Consider the following 27,085-nt stretch of genomic DNA (forward strand, 5'->3'; position numbering starts at 1 on the left):
TAACTGTAGAGGGAATACCCTTTAGGAGATTAGAATCCAAAGTACAGCCATTGCTTGTGTACAGAGATCGAAAGTAATGCTCAACATGTTTTCGGATATCTTTAGCAGTAGAAAAAAGCTTCCCTTGATCATCTTGAAGACATGTGATGCGATTAATGTGTCTTCTCTGCTTTGTTTTCGAATGGAAGTACTTGGTGTTTTTGTCTCCGGCTTGTAACCAGAGGATCCTACTTTTGGTTCTCCAATACTCTTCTTCAAGTCTATACTGCAATTGAAGTTGAATTTTTAACAATTCCAATTGGGTATAATCTATAGAAGGAGCACTATAAAGACTTTGAATTTGCTGTTTAAGTTGAGTGATAAGCTTTCCTGAATTTGTGTTTTGTTGGCTCCTCCATTGGGCTAAAGCACCTCTGCATTTCTTTATAATCGATAGGATGTCACCTTCTGATATATTGCTGCAGCCTTGACTCCATGTATGCTCCATTACTTTTTTCAATTCTGGGTATAGTCTCCATCTACTATCATATCTGAAAGCTTTAGATCTCTTCCACTTGAAACCTTCAGTATTCAAAAGTAATGGGCGATGATCAGAGCCTATCCATGGAAATAAAGATACCATAGCAGAGGGATACAATTCCATCCAGTCATCGTTTGCTAAAGCCCTATCTATCCTAGACATAATGGTATATTTAGATCTCTTACCCATCCATGTAAACCTTCCTCCTAGAGTTTTAATATCATGGACACCAAGGACAGATAGTAATTTATTAAATAAGGAGCAAGAAGCATTTGACCTGGTAATTCCTCCTTTCTTTTCTTTCATAGTCCTGATGTCATTGAAGTCTCCAATTAGCAGGTGAGGTTTGTTCCTGAGGTAACCTGCAATCTCAGATTGAATTAAATCATTCCATTGCTCATTTCTATACTTGGCAACCGGATTTCCATATATATATGACATCCAAAAAGTGTTGGTGCCATCTTCTACACGCATATTTGTACAATACAAAGTAGGGTTATCTAACAAGGATATCCTAACCCTTTCATTCCAAAAAACTGCAGCTCCCCCACTACTACCATGCGCAGGAACAAAAAAAGTGTTTTGATATCCTAGTTCCTTCGCTACTTGCCGTACATAGCTATTTACATGCTTAGTTTCTACAAGGAGGATAACATCAGGGTTCTGAGATCTCCTGATGTCTTTTAGATGTAGAATTGTCAAGTCTCCTCCTAAACCTTGACAATTCCAGTGTAATATCTTCATGGCTGAGGTGGTGGTTTGTGGAGAACCACCAAACCTTGAGTTTCTTCAAGTTCGGATTGATTCAACACAAGTCTTTTTGGAGCTCTTTCATTTTCCTCATTAGCTGCTTCAGGTGCTTTCCTTTTGGTTCCTTGCTCTTCTGGTGCAACACTGGATCCGGCTAGAGTAGTGGAGTCCATGGGTGCATTTGGTCTCGCTCCTGTTCCTACTGGTGTTATAATACCAACTGTAGCTTCTTCTTCAGTAGTTTGAGCTCCTGTTGCAGTTCTGGATGTTTCGCCTTCTTGTCTAATGGATAAGTACTGGCGTATTGCTGAGCTTCTTTCCTCTGCAGATAGATAAGGATTTGTACCAGTATCTAACAACTCCATCTGTCTTCGAGTGAGTAGAGCCGCATCTTTACATACTTCAAACTCATGCCTGAGGCTTCCACAAATGATACAGAATTTCTGAAGTCCAGTGTACCTGAAGCCCAACTCAACAGGCGGTATATTAGTGAAGATTTCAACTTCCTTTGTGAATATATCCGGGTCATCGATGTCGAAGTCAATCTTCACTGAAACTTCTGCAGCTCTATTCACTGTTGGTTCTATGATTGAAACTTCTCTGACTTGACCTAGCTTGGATCCTATGCTCCTGACTATCTCTGGCCTTCGGTACATGTTGGGGAGATTAAGAATCTTAACCTTGAAAGGTATATTGCGCAGAAAGTCAGGGTAGCTTCGATTACTCCATCTATACAAAGCCACTAGCCAACCACGGTAAGTGTAAGGAGCCTTCTCCAAGACCATTAATATATGATGTTCACTCTCAAAATAGAAATTCACTGTTCCATCATCATTGATTTGACTTTCGACTCTTCCCGTAAGCTGCCAAGCTTTAGGTAGAGCAGCCTTAAGCCCCGCTGGATTCTGATGATATGGATTAAGCCCCATAACCACCAGACAGGTCCGATGATCCTTGGGGAAGACCCGACGAGCGTCTTCGTGAATCGACCATCGATCGCTGCCGGCCCCTAACTTCATATCTTGGAGTGCTTTCCAGATTTCTTTTGTCGAATCTATATGCTGATACACTCCTTCAGTCAGATCCATATTATCATCACCTGATTCCATCTTGATTTAGTCGGATTTGATCAAAATCGATTTAGGGTTTTTTTTTCCTAGAGAACGCTAGAAATTTCGCCGTGCGAAGAGAGAAGTGTTTTGCAACGACTTCCATCTCTCCAACTTTATAAATTATCAAACTTGGGTCCAATTATATAAATCCAAAAAAATTGGATTATTTCGCCTAAACCCTCTTTGGACTTTAGTTTTTTCGGATTTAGATCATGGTCGGCCCAAAAATTTCAAACTTTACATTTAGTTTAGAGAGTGTTTTTTTAGTGTGATCAAAATATTGATATATTATTTTAATATTCTTGATCTAAACTCTAGTAAAATAAATTTAAAAGTTGTAATTGTACAACACTAGATATTTATCCACGCAACAATACGGATTAGCTAATTCTTTTTATGTATTTTGGAAAAAAAATCAGTTACTTTTTATTAGAAAAACAAATCAATTACATTTACATATACATAGGTAGGACTTGAGTAGAATGTACTCAAGCAGTATGGTTAAGCGTTAAATTTTGGGAATTATATTGAGCAGAAAAGAGACAACAAATTTATAATCAATTCAAATAATTGAAATGGAATAAATAATATTATATTCAATCATATATGAGAAATTATTTTTATGTTTTTACATTTTCAATCATAAACTGATCAATGCTACTAAAGCTTCGATTGGTACAACTGATAAAGAAGCAGTAGCAGTATTATAACGTCCGAACGTCCACGGCTAATGGGCCACCCACGCCCGCTCTCTCGGCCCGTGGGCCCATCCCATCCGACGGTCGATCGTTAATTTTTCCAAGGCTCGAAATGGCCACGCGTATGAAAATCTGGTATGGTGCGGATTCAAACTCGGATCCCTTAGAGATCTACGGAACGTCATGACCATCCGATCACAAACGCGTGGTTATTGGAGTCATATATACTTATTACCTCAGTTGTTGACCATATTTTATTTTTCTGTTCTTTTTTGAAGAACGAATCTCTGAGGAAAAAATTCAGTTGACATTTGTGAATCATACATAAGAGTATCAAGCTGAGGAGGAGAAAACTGAATCTAGATCAAGAGATGGAAAACAAATTAGTTATTGAAAATTAGATAGATGATGAAGCATTTTGAAATTGTGTGTCATGGTTTGGGAGTTATAAACATGATTCATCTTTGAATGTGGTGGTAATTATTTGAGAAAAATATAGGGATTTATAGAATTTGAAAAAAATTAAGGATTCTCATAAAAAAATTAACGACTTTAATTTTTTAAAAATTTTTTTAAGAAAATTGTCTATATCCCATTCTTATATTGTTTTTATTCTTAAGAACATATATATGCGAGATTATGATTGTTTTAAATTAGCATCAAATAAGTTTTATACAAATAAATGTTAGAGTCAATAAATTGAAATCAGATAAGATTTATAATTTAAATTTTATCAATAAGTATATATCACACAATTAATCAAAACAATTACATCTATTAAAAATCACAACAAAACATATTGAAATAATAAAAAAAAAACAAAATTATGTAATATACTTTATAATTTTCATATTTAATATAAATACAAGTAGTACAATTTATAGTTTTCGAATAAACTAAAAAATAAATGTTAAAACATTGATCATTATTTATTTAGTTTTTAGCTTTTAGTTTTTGATTTTTTCTTTAGGTTTTAGATTTTGACTTTTGATTTTTGATTTGGGAATTCGGCCAAAAAAACACTGAACATGGCAAAAATGGCCAAAAGAAACATGGACTTGAGGCTGGCCAAAAAAAGCCTGAACTTTTGTTGACTTTTATCAGTTTATTAAGAAACTTTGATTGACCGACCAGATTAAAACACCGTTAACTAATAGTTAAGACGGTGGATAATCAACGTTAAATATGATCGTTAAGTAAAACAACGTCATTTTGAGATGGAATGAAACGACGTCGTTTTACCTATTTTTATTATCAAAAATATGTTGTTCGCGTGGATCGAACCTGAGAATTCATGGCCAAATGACGAGGTTTCTTGCCACTACACTACTGTCACTTTTAAGAATATCCATAACATGTTATCTTTTATTGAGTATCAAACAAATCTCGAAAAATCTAAATTCTTTTTTTAAAAATTCCAAAAAATCTTAAAAATTCAAGAAAATTCTGAAAATTAAAATTAAAATTATAAATATTTAAAAAATTCAGAACACTAAATAAAAGAAAACATGTTATGGATATTCTTAAAAGTGACAGTAGTCTAGTGGCAAGAAACTTCGTCATTTGGCCATGAGTTCTCAGGTTCAATCCACGCGAACAACATATTTTTGATAATAAAAATAGGTAAAACGACGTCGTTTCATCCCATCTCAAAACGACGTCGTTTTACTTAACGATCTTTGCAAACGTCGTTTAATCATCATGTAACGGTGTGTTTAATTTGGCGAGTCAGCGATAACTTACTGATTAAAGTTTAAAGTCAAATATAGTTTGGTGTTTTTTTGGCCAGCCAATATGTTCGTATTTATTATGGCAATTCGTGCAAAGTTCATGATTTTTTTGGCCGAATTTCCTTTTTGATTTTGTGGTAGATTTTAGCTTTTTGAAAAATTTGAATGATGAATTTAGTTTTTTTTTTCAAAGTAAAATAATAAATCCTCAAACAAAAATATTATTTGTGGAAGCTCCCTTGGTTCAGTGGTTTGACCAAAGATTAATATTTCTACAACATGAGGTTTGAGTTTCAATTTCCGGAAAATGTGGAATTATATGAATTAAGGGAGAAAAGCCTTACAAAATATCAACAACATAACGCAAGGAGTGTACCGTCAAACATAGATCCCATATGGTTGTTTGGGTGATGTAGTCAAACGTGAATCTTCATACGGCTGATAGAATTATCGGCTGTAGAATCGTCTGTAATATTCTCATCAGGGGTGGGCAAAAACCCAAACCGAACTGAACCGAACCGAACCAACCAAACCGAAGTTAAACTGAACCAGACCAAACCGTGCTCTTTATGTAATCCAATTGGTTCATGTTTTACTCAACCCGAACGGTTTGGTTTGGTGTGGGTTTAAACCGAACCAAACGGAACCAAACCGATAATCCAATATATATAGTAATATATATATATATATATATATATATATATATTAAAAAAATTGAAAATTTTAGTTAAAGTTTCGTTTTTATTTTTTCATAACTTCCGTATCCTTAAAAAAATTATCAATACGATTCAAATAATGCTATTATATATAAAATCATGTAGCATAAGTTTTTATATTCTCACTCTATCGTTTATGAGTTGATTTTTTTTTTAATAAAACTATAAAACTGATGCCTTCATATTTTATAACCAACCCTAACTACACCGAACCAAACTAGACCATAATAATGTAAACCGAACTAAATCTAAACCAAACCGAACTGAACCGAACCGAATTAAATCCAAACCGAACCCAAACCAAAGCTACTTTGGTTTTAATTGGTTTGAGTTTTATAAAATCCAAATTACCCAAACCAAACCGAACCCAAACTGAATCCGAAACTAAACCGAAATGCCCACCCCTAATTATCATGGTTATAATATCATAATTATTCAGCTTTAAAAAACCAAAATATTTATGAAACACTACTACTGTCACTAAAAATAAATAATTTTATAGTATTAAATCTTACTTTTTAAAAATGAGTAACAATGAGGCCCAAAAACAATATTACGTTTAGGGAAGAAAAATAAGTAGAGTAAATTAGCTTTGGGAAATAGAAAAGAGAATACTGGGAAGTTAATGAATTCGAGATGGAAAACTTGGAAGGCAAGGTCAAATGTTTTGTATTAATATGTTAGGTGGAGAAAGAGATTAACTTAGAATATTCTTGTCATGTCTCTTCTTCTCAGCCGGCTCTCGAGGCTCTGTGTTGGGAAACCTGCGTTGGTGAAAAGATCATGTTCTTCTGATAATCTCTAATGGCTTCTCATCTTCCTTGCTTCAAACCCCTCCTGGTTTTGTCGTCCGAGTTAATCCTTGCTTCAAATCTCTAATATAAAATCATTTATCTTTTTTTTTTTGAAACACAAACTTACTTTCATACTTAATCTTCTGCAATACAATAGAAAGAGGGAATTATCCATCCTCTTTGATAGTAAACATAAACTAGAACAGATAAATTAACTAAGCAGGATAGGTCTTCAATCGAAGATGACAGCGAATTCAAAACGAAGTTTGAATGCGTCGAAAAAGCTTTCACGACAAAGTCGTACAGCATGAAAATAGTCACATGTGACGTTAAGGTCCAGAACTCATCAACGAGAACCACCGAAGTGATTTCGATTGCATCTTCAGGTCCCGTGGAGACCGCTACACAAGAATACAAACCGATGAGGAAACTGAAGCAGACACTCGGCATTGTTGCCAAGGAAACATCTCTTTCCATGGAAAAAGAATATGGTGACGAGATTTTCTCTCCAAATGAGGAAGAAACTCGAAATAGGACTGATCCCAATGAACCCATCGGTAAAGGCTTCACACAAGCAGAATACAATATCATTTGCACAAAAAGGAATCTGGTGAATCCACCAGAAAACCTTAGCATCCTATGCAAAACCTCACTCAAATAATCTCTGCTCACTAACTTAAGCTCTAACAGCTTTCGGTACAGATCTGAAGCCTTGGTCAACAGTGGAACCCCACTTACACATGGCTGTAGAGTACCAAGATCCAAAAGAGAGGAGAGCAGTTGCAATATGGAACGACGACCGAGCACTAGGAGCGGCGGAGGCTGTATGGATGGTGGACGGATTGGTCGGAGAGACATTGATCTGGAGAAGCTGCGGCATGGATGTGGAGCACATGGTTTGAAGCTGATAAGCACGGCGGAGCGGTGGGGAACCCCCCAGAAAGTCACAGAGTCGGTGGTCAAGGCTCTGAAACAGAAACACGAACCTCCTCTTCTCACGGGGAGAGACAGTCTCAAAAGAGATTCGTCGTCGCGAGGGCCACCGAGGAGGGAGACGTCGAAGGATAGCGCAATACAACGAGCAGACGATGGTGAGGAACAAGAGCTGAACAAGAGATCCCGACGCCGGCAGCCATAGGCCTCACCGGCGTCGAGGAAAATGGTGGTTGACGGTGCCTCGATTCTCGAACCCGAGAGAGAAAATTAGGGCGAACTGTCTTTTATTCTCTTTTTTTTGGTGCCTTACTTGTTTTTTTTCTGAGAGAAGGCTTTATTATAAGAATCTTCAGGTTTATAAAATCATTTATCTTTTAAGATAAATTTATTAGAATAATCTTTTAAAATTAATTTATTAGAATAATCAAAATTGTTCATTGTGATTATAATATATTTCACTTTAATAATATTTTTATTGTATATAATTATTTTAATATTTTATTAATTATTAAATATTTCAAAACATAAAATAGTGTATTTTAATGATTTTTGATTTCATAATATCATTTTGGTCATGTTCCTATTTTAATAGAATGCTATATGGCAAGGTCAAATTTTTTGTATTAATATGTTAGGTGGAAAGAGATTAACTTAGAATATTCTTGTCATGTCTCTTCTTCTCAGCCGGCTCTCTCTTGGGAAACCTGCGTTGGTGAAAAGATCATGTTCTTCTCTTCTGATAATCTCTAATGCTTCTCATCTTCCTTGCTTCAAACCCCTCCTGGTTTTGTCGTCCGGGTTAATCCTTGTGGAGAGGGTCTAGGAAAACTTGTGTTTTCAAAAGATACTGAGAGTTGGTTGACTCATTTGGAAAAGAAGCTGCCTCTAGAGTTGGTGGATATAGATGAAATGGGTCGGTCGGGTCATGCAATGGGTGGGTCGCTACTTTGAAGGACGACGGCGTATTGCGTCTCCAAGATGATCTAAACCCGACTGCATCGCATACACACCCGAAAACACATTCCTCTGCCTCCTCTTGTGACTATACCTCATTGCCAAACCCAAATCATCACCAACGTGTCAATGTCCTCATCTTCTCCAGAGGATGAAGACTGTGTAGTGGATGTCAAGTTCTCGGGACCTCAACTCAGCTTCTGCAGACCCGCTCAGAGTCAACCGGAGTGGACCAACGTCAAGATTGAAGACCCATGTTTCTTATCCTCACGCGTCATTTACATCTCAAAGTCTGAACCTTTCTGTGTTCCCGCTAGCTCCTTCCCTGGCCTGCTATTATTCTCCACCAAGAATCTATCCGACTATCTATCGAAGCAGGACAAGACTGTAAAAAGCATTACAAGACAACACTACATCCCGTTTCTAAATCCGTCACTGGTTATGGTTTGTCTTGTCCCGTCCAAGGAACTCCTTCAAATTAGGAACGTAGTAGATAACATGCGACATATATAACTCATTAATTGAGATCCAACGGCTGAAAGGTAGTTTCTCGGACCCTTAGTTTGACCAACAAAAATATCAAAGCACTAAAGTAAAAAGACATGCCACATATATAACCCATTAACGGGACTTAGACCTTATAGCTAAGATATGTAGACAATTTGTAGACTTATTGAATGTGGCTAATTTGTAGCTAGCTAAACTTTTTAATTTGTATACTTCTTTACTGATAACCTTTTTTTTTTTTTGTAACACCTTTACTGATAACCCTAGTACATTACTGATAATGGCGGAGAGTCGAAGACTGTTGGTGGTTACTCGTTGGCTAGCTACTACACTTCATTGGGTTTGTTGTTATTTCAGTTCCAGAACTTTGGTCTCTCATTAAGAGAGATCAGAGGAGATGGGAAAGGCTCATGAGAAACGCGGAGAGTTTAAAGTGATGAGAGAGAGAGATAAGAGAGAAGAATGAGGGGGAAAGTGATGCGAAAAAGAGTGATAGCTTGATAACCGGTTGGTACAACCGTCACTTTCCTGATTTTTTGGTTTAATGCTCATGGTTCTACGGGTCGCGTGCGCCATTGATCACCGATTAAAAATATTGTTATTTCATATTGATAACTTTTTAAACTAACTAGGGGTTCATCCGCGCTACTCGCAGAACTATTTTAATTTTCTAATAGTAATATTATGATATATGTTTAATGTAATATTTCTCCTTTTATATTGTACTATGATCGGTCCGCTCTACGGACGGAATATATTTTACTTGTGATTTAGGTTATGATTTTTTTGTATGATTTTGTGATTTGTGTTTTATGTTTGTATTTGCAAGAGATATGTATAATAATAAATTTTCATCTTTTAAAAAGTTCGAGATGAGGAGAAATTATATGTGATAAGATATATTTTGTTTGTTTACAATAGCTTTTTTTGTTGTCCAAAAATTAACTTTATGATACTATATATTAGTTTAATTTTATCTACTTAATTAAATTATTTGATATAAAATGTGTGTTGAATTTGATGATAGTATATAAATGTCTTTTATCTGCAATTCAATGAAAACATCATAATAGTGAAATTAAAAAAAATGAAAGATGAATTTTCTTTTAAAAATGATTTAATTATGGTTATATAAAAGTTATATATAATAGTTTTGTTATTATTATTTTATCAAATTAATTTATATTTTACATATGTCCAATTCAAGACCATAAAATTTATTATTATTGTGTTTATTCATTTTCCGAGTATTAAGTTATAGACTTTCTATCATATACATTATTTATTTTTATTATATTTTTTTAAAATACATTTCAAACAGAAGCGAACATATAATGGAGTACGAACTCAAACCAAATTTTTTCATGTTAAGAGCATCTCCAAAAGCAATTTCAAAATTTTAAATATGAGTTTTACATGCTCTAAAAGCAAGCTCAAAACTTTAAATTTGAAGATTTGCATAGTAAAACTACATATTTGAGATTCTAATGTACAAAACTTCATATTTGAAGTTGACAAGTTTCGCATTCCGGGATCTGGAGGCAACCTCATTGGCTCATGGGACCTAAACAAACCCAAGAACAATCCCAAGATTCAGAGGCTGCAGTATCAAAACCTTCCCAAGCTCACAAAGATCAAACGAGAGCTTCTTGATTTGTGTTGTACGAGCGAACACTTGGTAGAGTCAAGAACCACCGACGAGACTTTCTTGATTAAGTGGTTAAGGAAGACCAGCAGGCGTCTTGCCCTACTGAAAACGAAAGTTCTGATGGTCTTTAAGATAGACGAAGAAGGAAACGCCGTTTACACTCGAGACATTGGAGATCTCGTCATGTACATCTCAAAGTCTGAACCGTTCTGTGCTCCTGCTAGCTCCCCTACTTTATTCCACCTCAAAATATAGACCACGTCTAGAGTCTTCTCTTCTCTTATAATTTATGCCCATTCAAGTGAACATGCAAGCATTTTATATGATCCAAACTTATTTTCACTCCTTAAGTTCTTAGTATTTCTTGGATATTTCAATTTAACTTATTTGGCTAGGTATATCATTTGCTTCATTAAGTTCAGCATAAACACAAATCTTATAATTTTCAGTAAGTTAGATTAGAGACTTTAAGAAGTTACTCTGTATTCTACTATATTTAAATGATCATGTTTTCTTTTTTTTTAATAGTGTATACTACTTAAAACTGCAGAATTTGTAGTTATCAATTAGTTTTGGACCTTATAGCTAAGATTTGTAGATAATTTGTAAACTTTTTAAATGTAGCTATTTTTAGCTTAATTTTTCAGTTTGTATACTTCTTTAACCTTACCAAGAAAAAGGCCAGTCTACACTTTTGGAGAAACTCTCAGTGATACTTCAGTTTTTCTTTTTAAATGTATTTTTTTGGTCCTAACTTCAGTAAGAAAACATGTGATTTGGCTAAAAATAGTTAGTGAGATCTTTCATCTGGTTGTAACTTCTAGTTTTACAGCATCATCCCAATTCCCAAGTACAATTCTTTCTCCTTTTTTTCTGAAAAAGTGCATAGTTGATAGTACTATTGTTTCTTCTTATCTTATAATAACTACTTCATTTTAGTTTTGCAGTTTTTATTCTTAAATGCGGCCATAATCTATCACAAGAAGCGATTCTGAAACTGAAAGATTAAATTATCTTATCTATTTTTGAAGGAAACGAGTTAGAAATGTTAAAGACTATGAAAAAACTCGTTAGTGAATTTGTAAGGAATAGAAGAAACTTTTTTCACTAATATTTTGTTTGTTTGTTCTTTTTTTTTGCTTAAATAATATTTTTTTTGTTATATTAAACTTTTAAAACTATGCCAACTGGATATAGTTTAAGTAGCATATCAATTGCAGAAAGGACATAAAATTTGAAAATTTTAAACGAAAAGACAGACTCTAGACTCAAATCAAAACCATGAAGTACTTACTAGTCTATTATTCGAAGGGGAACAAATTAAGTAAAATATCAGTTACCGATTACAGGACCATGGTGGAATCAGCCTTCCCTCGAAGTCATATAGAATAAGTCTACAATATATATTATGGAATGGGACTCTAGTCTATATTTTGAGGTGTAATATGGTAAGGGACGCTGAATGTAGAATTCCAAGTACAGATGAAGGAATTGTACAGTCCGACAAAGCCAGTTTCGTCCACGTCCAAGACTTTGACGACGTTAAGGCTCAGACCAGGAAATAAGCCAGCATGGGTACAAAATGGTTCAGCCTTTGAGAGGAAAATGCAGAGACCTTTAATGTCATTAGTGTAAACAGCGTTTCCTTCTTCGTCAAGTCTGAACACCATCAAAGCTTCTGTTTTCATTTGTGCAACACCCTTGACGGTTTTGGAGGTGGTCTTCCTGTACTGCTTAAGCAAGAAAATCTCATCCGTGATTCTTGACTCTACCAAGTGTTCGCTCTTGCAGCACGAATGCAATATCTCCCGTTTGGTCTTGGTCAGGTCGGGGAGGTCTCGAAATCGCAACCTCCTAATCTTTGTTTTAGGTTTGTGTTTTCGGAGATCCCATGATCCAATGAGGTGGCCTCCAGAGCCAGGCATGAGAAACATTTCATCTTTCTTAGAAAACATTACTCGTGAGGAGTAGAAGCAGGGGTTCTCGATCATGATGTTGGTCCACTCGGAGTTGCTCTGAGCCGGTCTGCAAAAGCTGATCTGAGGTCCTAAGAACTTGACGGCCACCACACAGTCTTCATCCTCAGGGGAAGATGAGGACATTGACACGTTGGTGATGATTTTGGTTTGGCAGTGAGGCAGAGTTACAGGGGGAGGCAAAGGGATGCGTCTGGGGTTTGTATCCGACGCAACAGGGTTGAGATCGTCTTGGAGACGCAATATGCCGTCTTCCTTAAGAGTAACTACCCAACCATTTGATGAAGCTACCGTTCCCATTTGCTCCATCAACTCCAGAGGCACCTTCTTATCTAAGTGAGTGTAGTCAGTTTCATTAGCATTGAAAATGATCAGTTTGCCCATATCAGGTCCACAAAGTTCAGCTCTGATGATGGAACAAGGAGGGGTTTGACGCAAGGAAGATGAGAAGCCATTAGAGAGAATAAGAAAAGGTAGTCTCGCAGATTTACTAAAGCATAGCCGACTGAGAAGCAGAGACATGCTGAAAAAGGAAGAAAACCCTAATTGTAACTTTTGGCATCCTCCAGGCACCAATACTGTTAATATAGAGTAACGCATTTATTTAGCCTTGCCCATCAAGTTTTTAGGATATTTTTCTTTCCCTTTCCACTATCTTCTTTTGTAGGGTCGATTCTCCTCTCTAAGATTTGTGCTCCTCCAAAATATCGAGAAGTATCATTATTTAATGAGACCAACTCTTCTGCTTTTTAGTAGAGAAAGAAATAAACTTCACGGAGATGATTGAGGAAACTTGTACTGCTTATCTATCCTTGCTGAAATATACTTTCCCTTTTCGCAGTGGCTTGACAAAATCTAGGAAAAGGCATCTCGGTTGAAATTTGGGTTCACTTCAGTTTGAATTTGGGTCAAACTAAATTATGTTTGCTTTCGGTTTGAGTTTAGTTCGGTTTAGTTCAGTTCCGTAGAATTGGCTTAAGTTGGTTCTAGTTTGGTTTAGAAAAAAATTATCCAGATTAACTCTAATCTTTTAGTTAATTACTAGTTTAACTATATGTAATCAACAAATCTGAATATAGGTATATAAGACCAAATGACCCTAGTAATTTCTTTTTACTACAATATTGCCATTATCAATTTAATTCATTAATAATTTTTAAAACTAAAGAAAATTAAAATAGGTTCCTTTCATCGTCGAACATTGACAGAAACAATTCACAAAATCAATTTAATTCATTAACAAATTTTAAAACTAAAGAAAATTAAAATAGGTTCTTTTCGTCGTCGTCGAACGTTGACAGAAACAATTCACAAAAAAAAAACTTAGGTTCCGTCAAAGGAGATGGCCGACGGTTTGATTTTCTTCCTCTGATAGTAGCATCGACTGATAAGATATAGAAATATATATATATATTCCCTCTCTCTAGTTAGCTACATTAAGTCATGTATATTTGCTTACCATGTTTGTATGTAGGTCTCTGTATAAAACTAGACATATAACGATACTATTATTTATCCAATAATACAAACTTTATTAGGGGAAATTAAGAGTCGATGACACTTTAAGACATTTTTTTCTTTTTTTTACATTTTAAGATATTTTTTTCTCTTTTTGACACTTTAAGACACAATCTGCTGGAGAGATACTTTCATAGAGTCTAAAAAATATTTTGGACAGAAATGTTCTTGTTGAAAGAAAACGGGAGACATATACTATTTGGTTACTTTATGAGTTTTCTTATTTTATATTAGGCTCTAACTGGTGACATAGGGAACCAAGGGGAATGATCAATTCCCACTCATTCCTTAAAAATTACACCATTTATAGGGAATTTTTGTTCCGTCTGATTCCTTGTCATTCCTTAAATTTTAAGGAACCATAGAACAAAAATATTCCTTATCAAAATTGATATGGAACAAAAGTAATAAATATTCCTTTTAATTCCATTGATTTTATTCCTATTTATTCATTTCCTACTCATTCTTATTCCTAATTTAATGGTCACCAGTTAGAGCCTTAGTCTTATTTTTCTTTCATCTAATGTTTCATTTGTTTTTATCTCAAATTCTAAAATATATAAACCAAAAGTAATTGTCACATTAAATCATATATAAAATTTTCTATCTTTTAACATCCATTTTCATATATTTATAAATATATATACAGAAAAAGTGTGGACATAGACATTAAAATGTGGATAACAAAACTATAGATTAATTGTGGATATGAACACTAGAACATAGAACTATAGATTAATTGTGGACATGGACACCAGAATATAGATCATAAATGTGTACATGATGAAAAAGTCCAACATTATAACTAACAAATTACTCCATCATTATTTACTCCATCAAAAACAAAATCTGTATAACGCAATCTAAAGAGCTTTGTGAGGGTTCATAAGTTTGTCCAAAAAAATAAGCTAATAAAAACTGTTTAGAAACACTACATAAGTTTGTCCAATAAAAAAACACTACATAAGCTAACCCAAGCCTAACTCAACGCCTAGAAGAAGTTAGATATATCTTTTTCCTAACCTTATTTGGAACCGTGTAGATTCAGAAATCATGGACCTCTGTATACCAAAGTTATTAGCATCTAACTTCTTCCCCATCATCAACTTATCTTTATTATTTTTTGCTCCACTAAAACCTTCCAGCTTTTTACATGAAAAACACACACACAGAAATTCACAAGCTTCGTTAGAATCAAATTTTACTAGGGCTGAATTGAATCAAGCACGATACTCACAATGGATTTTTTCCTTGTGTGGCTTCACGAGGATTTTTGGTGATGTGATAGCTCCAACACGAGATTTAGCCAATGAACAATACTCTGTATATGAGAACTTTTTGGACAAAATCATTTTCAAAACCAATTATCTTGACTGAAATTGCTTAAACGAAGCGAACAATTGCTTTAACAAAGAGTTCCCAAACGAAAAAGTAAACTAACTAACCAAATTAAAACAAAATTTTGGGAAAGTGCCTTTCTCAAAAAATTTAAATCACCAAATTAAAACAAAAACAAAGCAAAAGAAAATAACGAAAATGAAAAATTGGTAAAGAGGGTATTTTAGACATTATTCAAGTAAAAAGTGTCTTGCAAGTAGGATATATCTTATTGTGATATTGTAAAGTCAAAATGTGTTTTAGAGAGTAATTTTTTCCGAAATTAACATCCAAAGAAACATATATACAAACCCATTCCTTACTTGAATGTCAGTTTGTAAAACTTGTTTGGTTCGTACGTCTAGTTTCTTTTGCATATGTGGAGTTGGATGCCATCATATATCGGTATGTTATATTATCCACTGACTCAAAACATAATATTGAAACTACCTTGTCATTATTATTGTTATAAGTTATAATCATGCCATCATGGGTCTATTAATTATTTACATTACTATTAACTATGTCTTCAATCCGAATCGAGAAGCTCATACTTCTGGCCAGTCTTGACCTCAACGAGAACAACGAGCCTTTTTGTAGTTCTTTCTGCATCTGTGACAGTTTTTCTAAGACTGGTTGAGCTAGTTGGCTCTATTGTTCCTATGCGTAAGCAAGAACTCATAAATATGCCATGGTTGATATGAGAGTGTTATTGAGTTTAATTTGCTTGATTCACACAATCCAAAGAAGCATACATTCTGAAAACAATAGGTAATTTGTTACCATAATAATCAGGAATCGGCATACCTGTAAGTTTATCCCATCATAAATCTTATTCTGCATATATTCAGCCAAATTCTGGTGATGATCCATGCCAAGAAGTCTTCTTACATTATACAGTATGAAATGATGAAATGTGCAAGCTTTGGAACGGTTAATAGAAAAGAAGCTTTGGCCCGGTTAAAGAATGTCCCTTCGGATAAACATGAGTTGTTATTGGCTGAACCACATATATAGCAGTGACAACATTGCCATATTTAAAGAATAGTTTTAGTATAGTTTATGATGTAAAATCAACAACTAATGTATAATTGTAAGAATGCAACTCTGGATATTTACAAAAATCACAAATGCCTCATATTTCTCTATTTTTTTTTTGCTAAAATTTGAAGAAAAAAATGGATTGTTAAGAAAAATGGAAAAAATTACTAATATATATGATTTGTATTTAGTATTTACGGTGTAATCGTTTCCTTTAATTGTTTCGAATTTCCTTTTCATTTTTTCCCCTTATCTAAAAAATATTAGGAACGTTATCAGAAGAAATTAAACAACGGTGTATCACGATTACATAAGTTAATAAATCTAAAATATAAATTAACATTATTCCACCAGATAAATGGCATTTATTTCTAAATTAGGGTTCATCGAATCGTTACATCTGCCAAAAACTTTTTCATTGATATCAGCAGAAGGGCACAATAAGTCAACCAATACATTGAAGATCAGTAGGTAAACCGAGAAAATCGAACTAGGGTTTATCCGATTTGATGGGTATCGTTGCTTCCAAGGCAGATCACAAGACTCCTTTGCTGAATCTGTGTAAAGAGAGGAAGGAACTGATCAGAGCAGCTAGAGATGCTCGTTACCACTTAGCCAAATCTCATCTTCTCTACTTTCAATCTCTTTTGGATTTCACTAACACTCTCAATCAGTTTGTGCACAAGGACTTGGTCGTGATTCCCTTTTCGTCCGATGACGATTCGAGTAGCGAGCTGGTTTGTTCCCGATCATCAAGTTCAGATTCGGAGTCTGATTCAGACTCTAACTCTCATTGTTTAGAATGTGATGAATCTCGAGCAGTCCCGAGCAGCAAGGATGACGATCAAAACCCGCAAAAACCCTCGTCTGGAGAGGAAGCTTGCGGCTCAAGTAAAGATGTTCATGAGGGTATGGAGGAGAAGCCAAGTGAATGTTTAGGGTTTGTGGAGAAAGCGTTGGTGACTGCTCCGGTTGAAGTTGAGAAGAGAGTTTTGGAGACTAATCCTTCTACTAACCAGCAGAACAGTTTCCACGGTCCTGATATATTCGGTTTGTACAGTTTCTTGGACAACACGGAGCTGGTTTATACTGAACCGGATCAGAGTGATGTATGGAGAGAGATAAGGGAGAGAGAAGGGATCCCTGAATTGGAACCGGATAGTGATCACAGCAGTCTTGTAAGGAAGAATAAAAGAAAGAAAGAAAGCTCTTCAACGGCTAAAGACGTTGATAAGAGGGACTTGGGTGTTAGTGATGAAGAAAGATGTTCAACTACTAACGTTGTAGGTGAAGTTGAAGCAAACACTAGTAATGTTCAAGCTGAAGGTGATCAGGCTGATGAAACGACTAAGGTGACAATATCAGATGATGAGGAGCTTCATGATGAAGCGTATGAGTCTTGTTCTTCTTCTTGTTGTTCAGGGTCGGGTCATACTGATCTTAGGAACGTAGTTGAAAAGATCAATAGTATAAGCAAGAAAGCTGCGAGTAATAATAGTGAAGTCTCTGATCTGCTTGAAGTGAGTAAAGTCATCATTCATCATCAACCATTAGGATCACAATTCAAGGAGCTCGCTTCAAGAGTACTACTCGGTAGTTCCAAGAACTCGACACGTGCTTTGCTGTTAAGACGTGGCTTACCCCAAGATAACCTCGCCGTTTCGCTCTCCATGACACTAGAGAAGCTCTACGCGTGGGAAAAGAAACTTCACGCAGAAGTTACCGCCGAAGAAAAGCTTAGGGTTTTGTACGAGAAGGGGTACAGTTTTCTAAAGAGCCTTGATCAGAACGGAGCCGAACCTAACGAGATCTACGTGGCGGAAGCTGAGGTTGAGCTTCGTTTATCCAAGGTTAATGTTTCGGTCCGAGCCGTTGAGTCGGTTTCGATGAGGGTTCATAAGATAAGAGACGAAGAGCTTTCGTTTCAGGTGAATAAGATGATCAATGTGTTCAAAGCGATGTGGAGATTCTTGGCGAAATGTCACCATAAGCAGTTTCGGTTGATCACAATAAGCAATTCTTGTGTCCACGTGGTTGAGAGAGGATCAAGGAGAGTGACGCAGAAGGTGGAAGAACGGATCAGAAGATTCAGAGAGTCTTTGAGAGGCTACATTGATGCACATAGAGGTTTCGTTAGGGTTTTAAACGAGTGGCTAAACCGAAACATCATGGAGGAGGAGGAAGACCAAACCGAGACAGATGCTCCTGAGATATTTAGGGTGTGTAGCGAGTGGCTAAGGGAGATTGAGAATGTGGATGAAGTCAAAGTGTTGAGTGCTGTTGAAGAAATGGAGCTGAGGTTTCGAAGTTTAGGGTTTAAGCAAGTAGAGGAAGAGAAACAGAGGCTGAGAACAGAGAGGTTGTGTAAAGAGCTGGAGTCGAAGACTAAGGAAGTGGAGGAGGTTTGGGGAACGCAGGCTGAGATGGTGATGGGACCGGAACTGATGTCTTTGAGAGAGAGTGCGACTCACGAAAGAGAAAAGCATGAGGGTGTGATCAGAGAGATAAACGACGCCGTGTCGATGTCTTTGCAAGAATGTTTGGTTCATGTCTTTGAGGCATTGGAGGATTTTTGTTTTTGTAATTTTAAGGCATATCAGAACATTAGAATCGTTTCTACAGAAACATCAACGCTGTTATTGTGTTAATCATAGCAACAAATATGTAAATAAAGAAAATAAAGAATTTCAATTTTCATGTGATGATGCTTGCGACAGACTTAGTTTATTAAAAAAAATTGATTCTATATAACAGTGTCAAACAGTAAATGGACGTCAGGAGATTGTTCCTCCGACAGTTTTCCAACACTCAAAAATAAAGGTGATTTTTGTCAAATTTCTAGTACGTATAATTGTATTACAACATGATCATATAATTAAGAGCGTTTGCGTCTCCTATCCAGTTATTGATCCTTAGTCTTTGGTGTAGTATGAATGGATAAGATAGTTTGAGACTAGCATATGACAAGTCAGTCCTATTTTGAATGTTTAAATTATCTCTAACTCACGTCTATTTTTATCTCTATATCTTTTTTAAATAGAAAACTTTATTATAGATATAAATTTACATCAATGTATGCATATATAATAAAATTATTCTATTTATAAAAAAAATATAGAAAATTATATTTTTGACAATTAAAAATATAAAAATTGTTATTTTCATCTTCTAAATATAGAAACAAAAAAATATGATTTCTCTATATTTTTCTCTAAAATAAAATAACTCTATTATAAAGACATTGGAACAAATTAACTTCTATAATAAAAAAAAATATTTCACAAGTTATATTGAATTTATATTTATTTTATTTAAATTTTTTTAATGATTTTATGATTTTTTGGGATTTTTATGATTTTTTCAAGTTTTTATTATTATTATTTTTTATTTATTTTATTAATAAAATAAAATAATTATTGTTGTGATTTTTCGTAATTTTTATGATTTTTTGAAATTTATTTTGAATTTTTAATAATTTTTTCTATTTTTCTGTATTTTTCTATTTATTTATTATTAAAATATTTTTTTTTAAAAAAAACCGACACGTCATCAGTTTTGAACAGTACCAGTTACGATTTTGACTTGATATACAAGTAAGCCAAATTGGAGGTTTAATATGCTAAATTTGCCAACTTGAATGTTTAAAGTACTTGTGAAATACTCTGAAGGTTTAAAGTGTAAGTGGCTGCCACCTTAAAGGTTTTTTATGCGATTTTCCCTTAAAAAAATTGATTCTATATAACAGTGTCAAACAGTAAATGGACGTCAGGAGATTGTTCCTCCGACAGTTTTCCAACACTCAAAAATAAAGGTGATTTTTGTCAAATTTCTAGTACGTATCTATCTTATTAAAACAAAAACATTCTGATGGACCTAACATTTATTTTGTAAGTTTTTAAATTAAATACACTTTTATACTTTATAGTTAAACATACATTAAATCACTAATGTTTCTTTCTTTATACTACTATCCATGTTTCCAAACAATATACTTATTTCTTTATACTACTATCAATGTTTCCAAACAATATATTTTTATACTATTATCAATGTTTCCAAACAATACAATAAGTAATCTTAGTTATTTTATATCTATCATTTTCTCTTTAAAATTTTGTAGAAACGTCATAATTTCATAAATTGCCAAATAATGAACTTTAAAATTTGGATTATAAGATTACAAATTATGAAACTATTACAATTTAAATCCAATTAGATTACATATCGGTCATCCATCAGTTCAATCGGTTAGTCTCGGGTTTTAGTGATTTTTTAATATGAATATTTTGAAAACATAAATTGAATTGTCAGATCTCCGGATTAACCGGTATTGTCACAATCGGATTGAATTTAAAAACAAAATATTTGAAGTAAAAATATTTTAAATACACACTCTTTGAAATTACCAAAATATTTGTTAAGTTATTAGTGAAATTTTTCATCGTAAGATATTCCGCGCTTCGAAAGCGCGGATCAAAATCTAGTAATTGTATTACAACATGATCATATAATTAAGAGCATTTGCATCTCCTATCCAGTTATTGATCCTTAGTCTTTGGTGTAGTATGAATGGATAAGATAGTTTGAGACTAGCATATGACAAGTCAGTCCTATTTTGAATGTTTAAATTATCTCTAACTCACGTCTATTTTTATCTCTATATTTTTTTTAAATAGAAAACTTTATTATAGATATAAATTTACATCAATGTATGCATATATAATAAAATTATTCTATTTATAAAAAAATATAGAAAATTATATTTTTGACAATTAAAAATATAAAAATTGTTATTTTCATCTTCTAAATATAGAAACAAAAAAATATGATTTCTCTATATTTTTCTCTAAAATAAAATAACTCTATTATAAAGACATTGGAACAAATTAACTTCTATAATAAAAAAAAATATTTTAGAGAAAATATAGAAATATGTATATGCTCTAAGAGTTGAGATTTGGGACTAGAGAATATATAAATTACTTTATTTTAAAAATATGTGTTAGGTCATGAAAGTTTTGAACATAAATATATTGATCGATTTAGATCTTGATCTTGTTGGTAGAATTAAATAATCATGATTGACCGAGTCAGTATCAAGATTCAGTGTTCTTTCTGCGAAACCGGTTCATTCATGCATTCTATATTTTTATAACGAAGACTTCAACCATTATTGGGCTGAAATGTGAGTAAATTATTGAAGGCAATAACAAAATTAAACGGCATGCAATAGAACGGGCAGACCAAGTGGAATATTCTGCACACCATACTTAACTTCCAATCAAGATGTTAAACATAGTAATGTCTTCAAATAAGCGACAAAAATGTGGATTAGTAATTTATAATCGCACCCAAAATAAATAAATAAATAAATATCCACTAGAAGTCACTAGGAACCTGTGAAGATGTTATTTTCTAGACTTTTCTCACCTACCTACATCAACGAAAACAGCTCATACAATTAGGACTTAGCACAGATCAAAAATCTGGATTTTTAAGATATTTATGATTTGCATGTTACAGATATCTAATTTTTTAATTTACTTTACTTCGAAAATACGGATATCTAGAAAAATAGATATCTAAAAAATAAATAGACATTTGTAGATATTTACGAATATTTACAGAGATCTTATCTACTTTAATTAATTTAATTATTTTTTAAAAAATTCGATATAAATTTGTTTCGTAAAATAATTGTTTCCATGATATAGAAAATAAAAATAAATAGCGACTCTACATATTTTGTAATTTTTTAAACTTACTTAACAATTATAGTAACAACAATTTTTAAAAAAAAATTATAATTGTCATATTTTTTCTTTTCTTTTTATATAATATTTTTATATAAGTAATAAATTGAATAGAATTTGTCAAATCATATGTTAGAATAATAATTATATAATTTTATATATTTGAAAATCTTAAATATAATTAAGATATATATATATATTTATATATTACCGGATCATAGCAGATCTGCTTCCCAAAATTTTAATATTTGTGATTTACTTCGATTTAACAGATATTAATTTTTATTATTTGTTTTATTTCGAAAGTTTACGAATATCTAGAATTTTTAGATCGAATCGAAACGAATAATGAATCAAATCAAAATTAACAGATAAAAATCATCTTTTTGAAATTTTTTGAAACCAACATAAATTCACAACTTCCCAAAGCTATAATATGAGCGTTCAATCAGTTTAGATTTTTCAATCTTTGAATTGGCAAAATTTAGTTGAAAGGAACCCAACATAACTTTGGTTCAATTCAGGAATTGATTTGTTGGATTAGCTTGTGAGAAGTTTAATTTTCATGTTTGATATTTTTGCTAAAATCAGTCAAGTTATACGAAATACCGGCCTAATTAAACTTGCACAATCCTAAAGTAAAGATAACAAACATAACTCTGCCGCATAACAAAACCAAATCTTGCATATTTTCAGTGTGACGCAAACTAGAAGAAACTCAAAAAATGAAAGATAGATTTTAAGAACTTCCTTTATAGTCAATGGAATCTAAATGTCAATTGCCCGAGAAACTTCAGATTCAAACCTACTTTTACTTTTGATTTTCCATAAAAAGAAACAGCTGAGTTTACCTTCCTTTCTCCCATTCCGCGTTTTCACACCATGATCCCCCGTGTGAACAGTCACATTTTCCATCAAAAGACAAGAATACCCTTACGTGACCTTCCAAGAAGAAACCAAAACAAAAACAAAGCTTTCCTTCGTCCAGTCCACTACCTAAAAGCTTAGTTGGCTTCCATGGATGTTCCTTCTCCGAAACCCCAAAACTCTCTCTTCCTTTATATAATACAAAACCCACTCTCATTTCTACATCATCAACCTCACAACTCAAAACCCATCTCTCAATTTCTCTTCACTCTATAATCTCAAATGGCAACTCCTAGACCGACCCACCAAAACCCACAACCCAATTTCCACGACTTCTTCCCCGCCATGGCGGGAAAACTCGGAGGAGAAGGTCTGATCGACGAGCTCTGCAAAGGCTTCGAGCTCCTCATGGACGGAGACAAAGGAGTCATCACTTTCGAGAGCCTGCGGCGAAACGCGTCGGCGGTTCTTGGCCTCGGAGATCTGACGGACGACGACGTGAGGTGTATGATCGAGGAAGGGGATTTCGATCGAGACGGTGCGTTGAATCAGATGGAGTTTTGTGTGCTCATGTTTAGGCTTAGCCCTGACTTGATGGATGCCTCACGGTGTGTTGTCACGGAGGCCATCGAGGAGGAGTTTGGTGACCGAACGCATAGGCATTGATACATAACCTTCTTTCTCCATCAGAGACTTTGACTTAATTCCCTTTTTTTTATGTTTTTCTTGTCTTTTCGATTATTGTTGCAAATTCATTGAGAACAGTCAAAAATATAGTATATATATAAGATGCAAATTCATTTCTTCAGTATTTTTCTATATGATTTCCCCCCTCGGATGATTGTAGTTTAACCTTCCACTTGTGATCGTTGATAGAAATATATGGATATAAGTTAACAAACAAAAATAATTAGCAAGTTTTATGCGATTTTGTTTCAACAAAAGAAAAACACTAGTAGTACTTTTGGCTAAGCAGGTCTTGTCATTATATCATGTTTTTTCTATGAGGTTCGAAATATGTTCAGTTTATCACAGTACTTCACATGTATATGAGATTCATAATATGTTCGAGATAATGACTTTTGGTACATCTTGAACATAATTTTATAACTGGATTGATAATACTTTGACTTATTCTTGGTTCACCCTTAGAGTGAACTTAGAGGCTCACCCAACCAATAGGAATCATTCATTTCACAATTAATATCTTTTAAATAAGGAAACAAAATATTATCAAGACATATTATGTTTTTAAAATAAAAATGTTAAAAATAAATAAAAATAGTAATATATGCAAAAAAATAAAAATATTTTAAATCCGTCATCAAAACACTAAACCTAAACTCTAAAATTTAAATTAAAAACATTAAATACTAAATCTTAAAAATACCAAATCTTTAATCCTAAAAAGAGTTTAGGGTTTACCCAAAAGTTTAGAGTTTAGAGTTTAGGATTTATAGTTTAATATTTCGATGATGGCGTTAAAATATCTAAATTTCTTTTGCATATACTAGAATTTAGGGTTTAGAGTTTAAGATTATCCAAGGGTTTAGCATATACCCAAGCGTTTAGGGTATACTCAAGGGTTTAGGGTTTATGATTTAGGGTTTAGGGTTTATTTTATTGTTTGAAAATGTTAAAATATATTTTTAATTCATTTTTTGTAACTACTATTATTTTTATTTGTTTTTATTTTATTTATTTTAAAATATAATATAACTTGACAATATTTTGTTTCCTTATTTAAAAGATATTAATTATGAAATAAGTGATTCTTATTGGTTGGGTGAACCTCTAGATTCACTTTAGGGGTGAACCCAAGAATAACTCTAATACTTTTATCACAAAACATAGCTATACTTCTATTCCGATACCAAATTTATTTCTGTTATAACCTTATCACTCTAATCTTGGTTGTTAGTTGATACATATTTATACAAGATTTTCTATCTCACTCATCAACCACCATGAATCACTAACTGTTGCATAGAATCTAATTACCATCCCACATGGATGAATTAGTTCAACTATGATTCGCCCTTTTCCTGAAGGTCATGTATCCCTACAATACATCACAATATATGGTCTCTAAGGGCGTGCCATACTTGGCCTCATATGCACCTCAAGAGACACCAACATAAACCACAAAATAATCTTATGTACATGTTATCTTATACTTGATCTTACTAGATCTTGTGCTTCATGTATCATGTCTGGCCATGCTCCTCCATTGCACGCCTCTATCAAACCTTATCATATACTTTCAGTAATGATAAGATCCAATCATATCGTGCCCAACATCCCTTCCATAAAACTTCCATAGAACCAGTTTCTGCACTGCATCCACCTTCAAGGCTGTTCATGCCTTTGAGAGTGGAGTCCGGCCTTCTCCATTCTATTCCAACCATTTGCTTGTGTTACCATGATGTAGAAGAAGCCTAGGGTGTGTTCATCCATGATCGAACACCATCCAAGGGTCGTGCATCACTTCCCACTTCAATGCCCATGAGACAGTCTTTCTACACACATCTGCCTTCAAGGCTATCTCAACCATTGAAAGTGCACTCCGGCCCTCCATCTTCTCTCATGGCTATTTGAGTGTGTATTAAGGATGTAGAGGAAGCATAGGGCGTGGCAAACCATAATCAAAACACACCAGAGGGTCGTTCTCAACTCTCTTCTTGATTGCCATTAAAACTGCCTCTTTGCTGCCTTCATCCCACTCTTGGGGTTGGATATTGCCATCCGACTTTCTCTCTGTTTTCTCTAGTTTTTCTTTGTGTTTCAGGAAGAAGAAAGGATCCCTGACGTTCCTGCAAAGGCACGGACTTGCCCTCCTTTTATAGAATAAGGGGTGGTTACTTCTTAACCATTGCATCCCTTCGGTATCATTTTCTGGCCATTTGATTTCATCAATGGCTCAGATCACACTCATTCCCCTATGGCAGTTGGCTGACGTCATGGGCTTGTCAACCAGCTCCTGGACATGTCCAAAGCCAGCCCAAACCGAATGCCAAGCTCCTGGCCCCATCCCAAGAGCCCACCAGCCAACCAGCACACATGGCTCATCCACATGGCCCGGTCCTGGCCCGGTCCTGGCCAACTGCCCAAGAACTCAGCTGATCTCCAGCTGACCCAGCTGAGTGATCTAGTTCATCCAGCTCAGGGAGCTGACACACTCTTCAGTGAGCTACACTGAGCTGCACTACATTTCTCCTAGCTGGTCGAGCTTGCTCACTGCATCGCCCAACTGCCATACACTTTGTACAGTTCTTTTATTCTTGTATCCTTCTTGGTTTAGCTATGTCTCAGCTTCCTGATACCAACTTGTAAGACCCGAACCCAACCGATTAGGCCGCTGTCGACGCCTCACGTCGCTCGATCCACACACTGACCGAACCACTCAATTTTTGCAAACATTCAACTAAAATGTTATTACATATATCATCATATAAATTCCCATGGTATGCGAATTTTCTTATTCTACTTATTGACATTTTGGGGTTCAGTTTAGCATCTTAAAGTATATCAGCGACTAAATTGGCTTTCGTTATATATTACAGATCTAACACCCGCAAAAAGTAGGTCTTGTGGGATCCGACTAGAAATCGAAGTAAGCAACTAATTTCGAATTCACTTACATGTTTTTGGTATAGCGGGAGAAATGCAGTTCACCATAGGTGTAGTTCTCTTGTTCTTAAATTGTCATTCACATTTTTTTTGTTTTTAAAAAGTAGTTACCGGAAGATCTGTCTGCAATTCAATATTTTTTGTTTTTTTGTGAAAAAAACGGGAAGTCTACATGCATATTTCACCCGCTAACATTTGGTGATATTGATCTGTTTTTTTTTTACCAATAAATGATTTTGTTACAAAGTACAAACATTTAATTTTAAATATATAATTATATGCTTTTAAAAATAACTTTCAATTTATTTTATTTACAACTTTAACAATACAAAACTATAATTGTCTACTTATTTTTATTTTTATTTTTGTCAAATGATTTTTACATCTATTTAAATTATTGTAGTTATATATATATATGTATGTGTTTTAACAATAATAGGAATTATGCAAATATATAGTAATATATTTTAAATATATATTATGTAAATATTAATGGAAGATATGTGTATTTCGTTAAATTATAATGTTATAATATTTTAATTTAAAATGGTAAAAACA

General features: G+C 34.1%; 4 protein-coding genes and 1 pseudogene across 4 annotated transcripts; 3 read left to right on the forward strand and 2 right to left on the reverse strand.

Annotated features, from left to right (window-relative positions):
* Positions 1–1,260: 1,260 nt before the first annotated feature.
* LOC130500028 (uncharacterized) lies at positions 1,261–2,379 on the reverse strand. Its single transcript, XM_056994717.1, has one exon. It carries the CDS (start codon positions 2,377–2,379, stop codon positions 1,261–1,263), a length of 1,119 nt encoding a protein of 372 aa, XP_056850697.1.
* Positions 2,380–8,012: 5,633 nt separating this feature from the next.
* LOC108825410 (uncharacterized) lies at positions 8,013–10,620 on the forward strand (annotated as a pseudogene).
* Positions 10,621–11,768: 1,148 nt separating this feature from the next.
* LOC108825409 (uncharacterized) lies at positions 11,769–12,877 on the reverse strand. The gene has a single exon (XM_018598703.2). The coding sequence runs from the start codon at positions 12,861–12,863 to the stop codon at positions 11,787–11,789; it is 1,077 nt and encodes a 358-aa protein (XP_018454205.1). The 5' UTR covers positions 12,864–12,877; the 3' UTR covers positions 11,769–11,786.
* A 3,786-nt stretch (positions 12,878–16,663) lies between these two features.
* LOC108825408 (protein ALTERED PHOSPHATE STARVATION RESPONSE 1) lies at positions 16,664–18,947 on the forward strand. Its single transcript, XM_056993591.1, has one exon. The coding sequence runs from the start codon at positions 16,787–16,789 to the stop codon at positions 18,923–18,925; it is 2,139 nt and encodes a 712-aa protein (XP_056849571.1). The 5' UTR covers positions 16,664–16,786; the 3' UTR covers positions 18,926–18,947.
* Positions 18,948–23,113: 4,166 nt separating this feature from the next.
* Positions 23,114–23,705, forward strand: LOC108823539 (calcium-binding protein KRP1). Its single transcript, XM_018596771.2, has one exon. The coding sequence runs from the start codon at positions 23,180–23,182 to the stop codon at positions 23,561–23,563; it is 384 nt and encodes a 127-aa protein (XP_018452273.1). The 5' UTR covers positions 23,114–23,179; the 3' UTR covers positions 23,564–23,705.
* The last annotated feature ends 3,380 nt before the right edge of the window (positions 23,706–27,085 follow it).

The sequence above is a fragment of the Raphanus sativus genome, chromosome 9 (genome assembly GCF_000801105.2).
Source record: "Raphanus sativus cultivar WK10039 chromosome 9, ASM80110v3, whole genome shotgun sequence".
NCBI classification, from domain to species: Eukaryota; Viridiplantae; Streptophyta; class Magnoliopsida; order Brassicales; family Brassicaceae; genus Raphanus; species Raphanus sativus.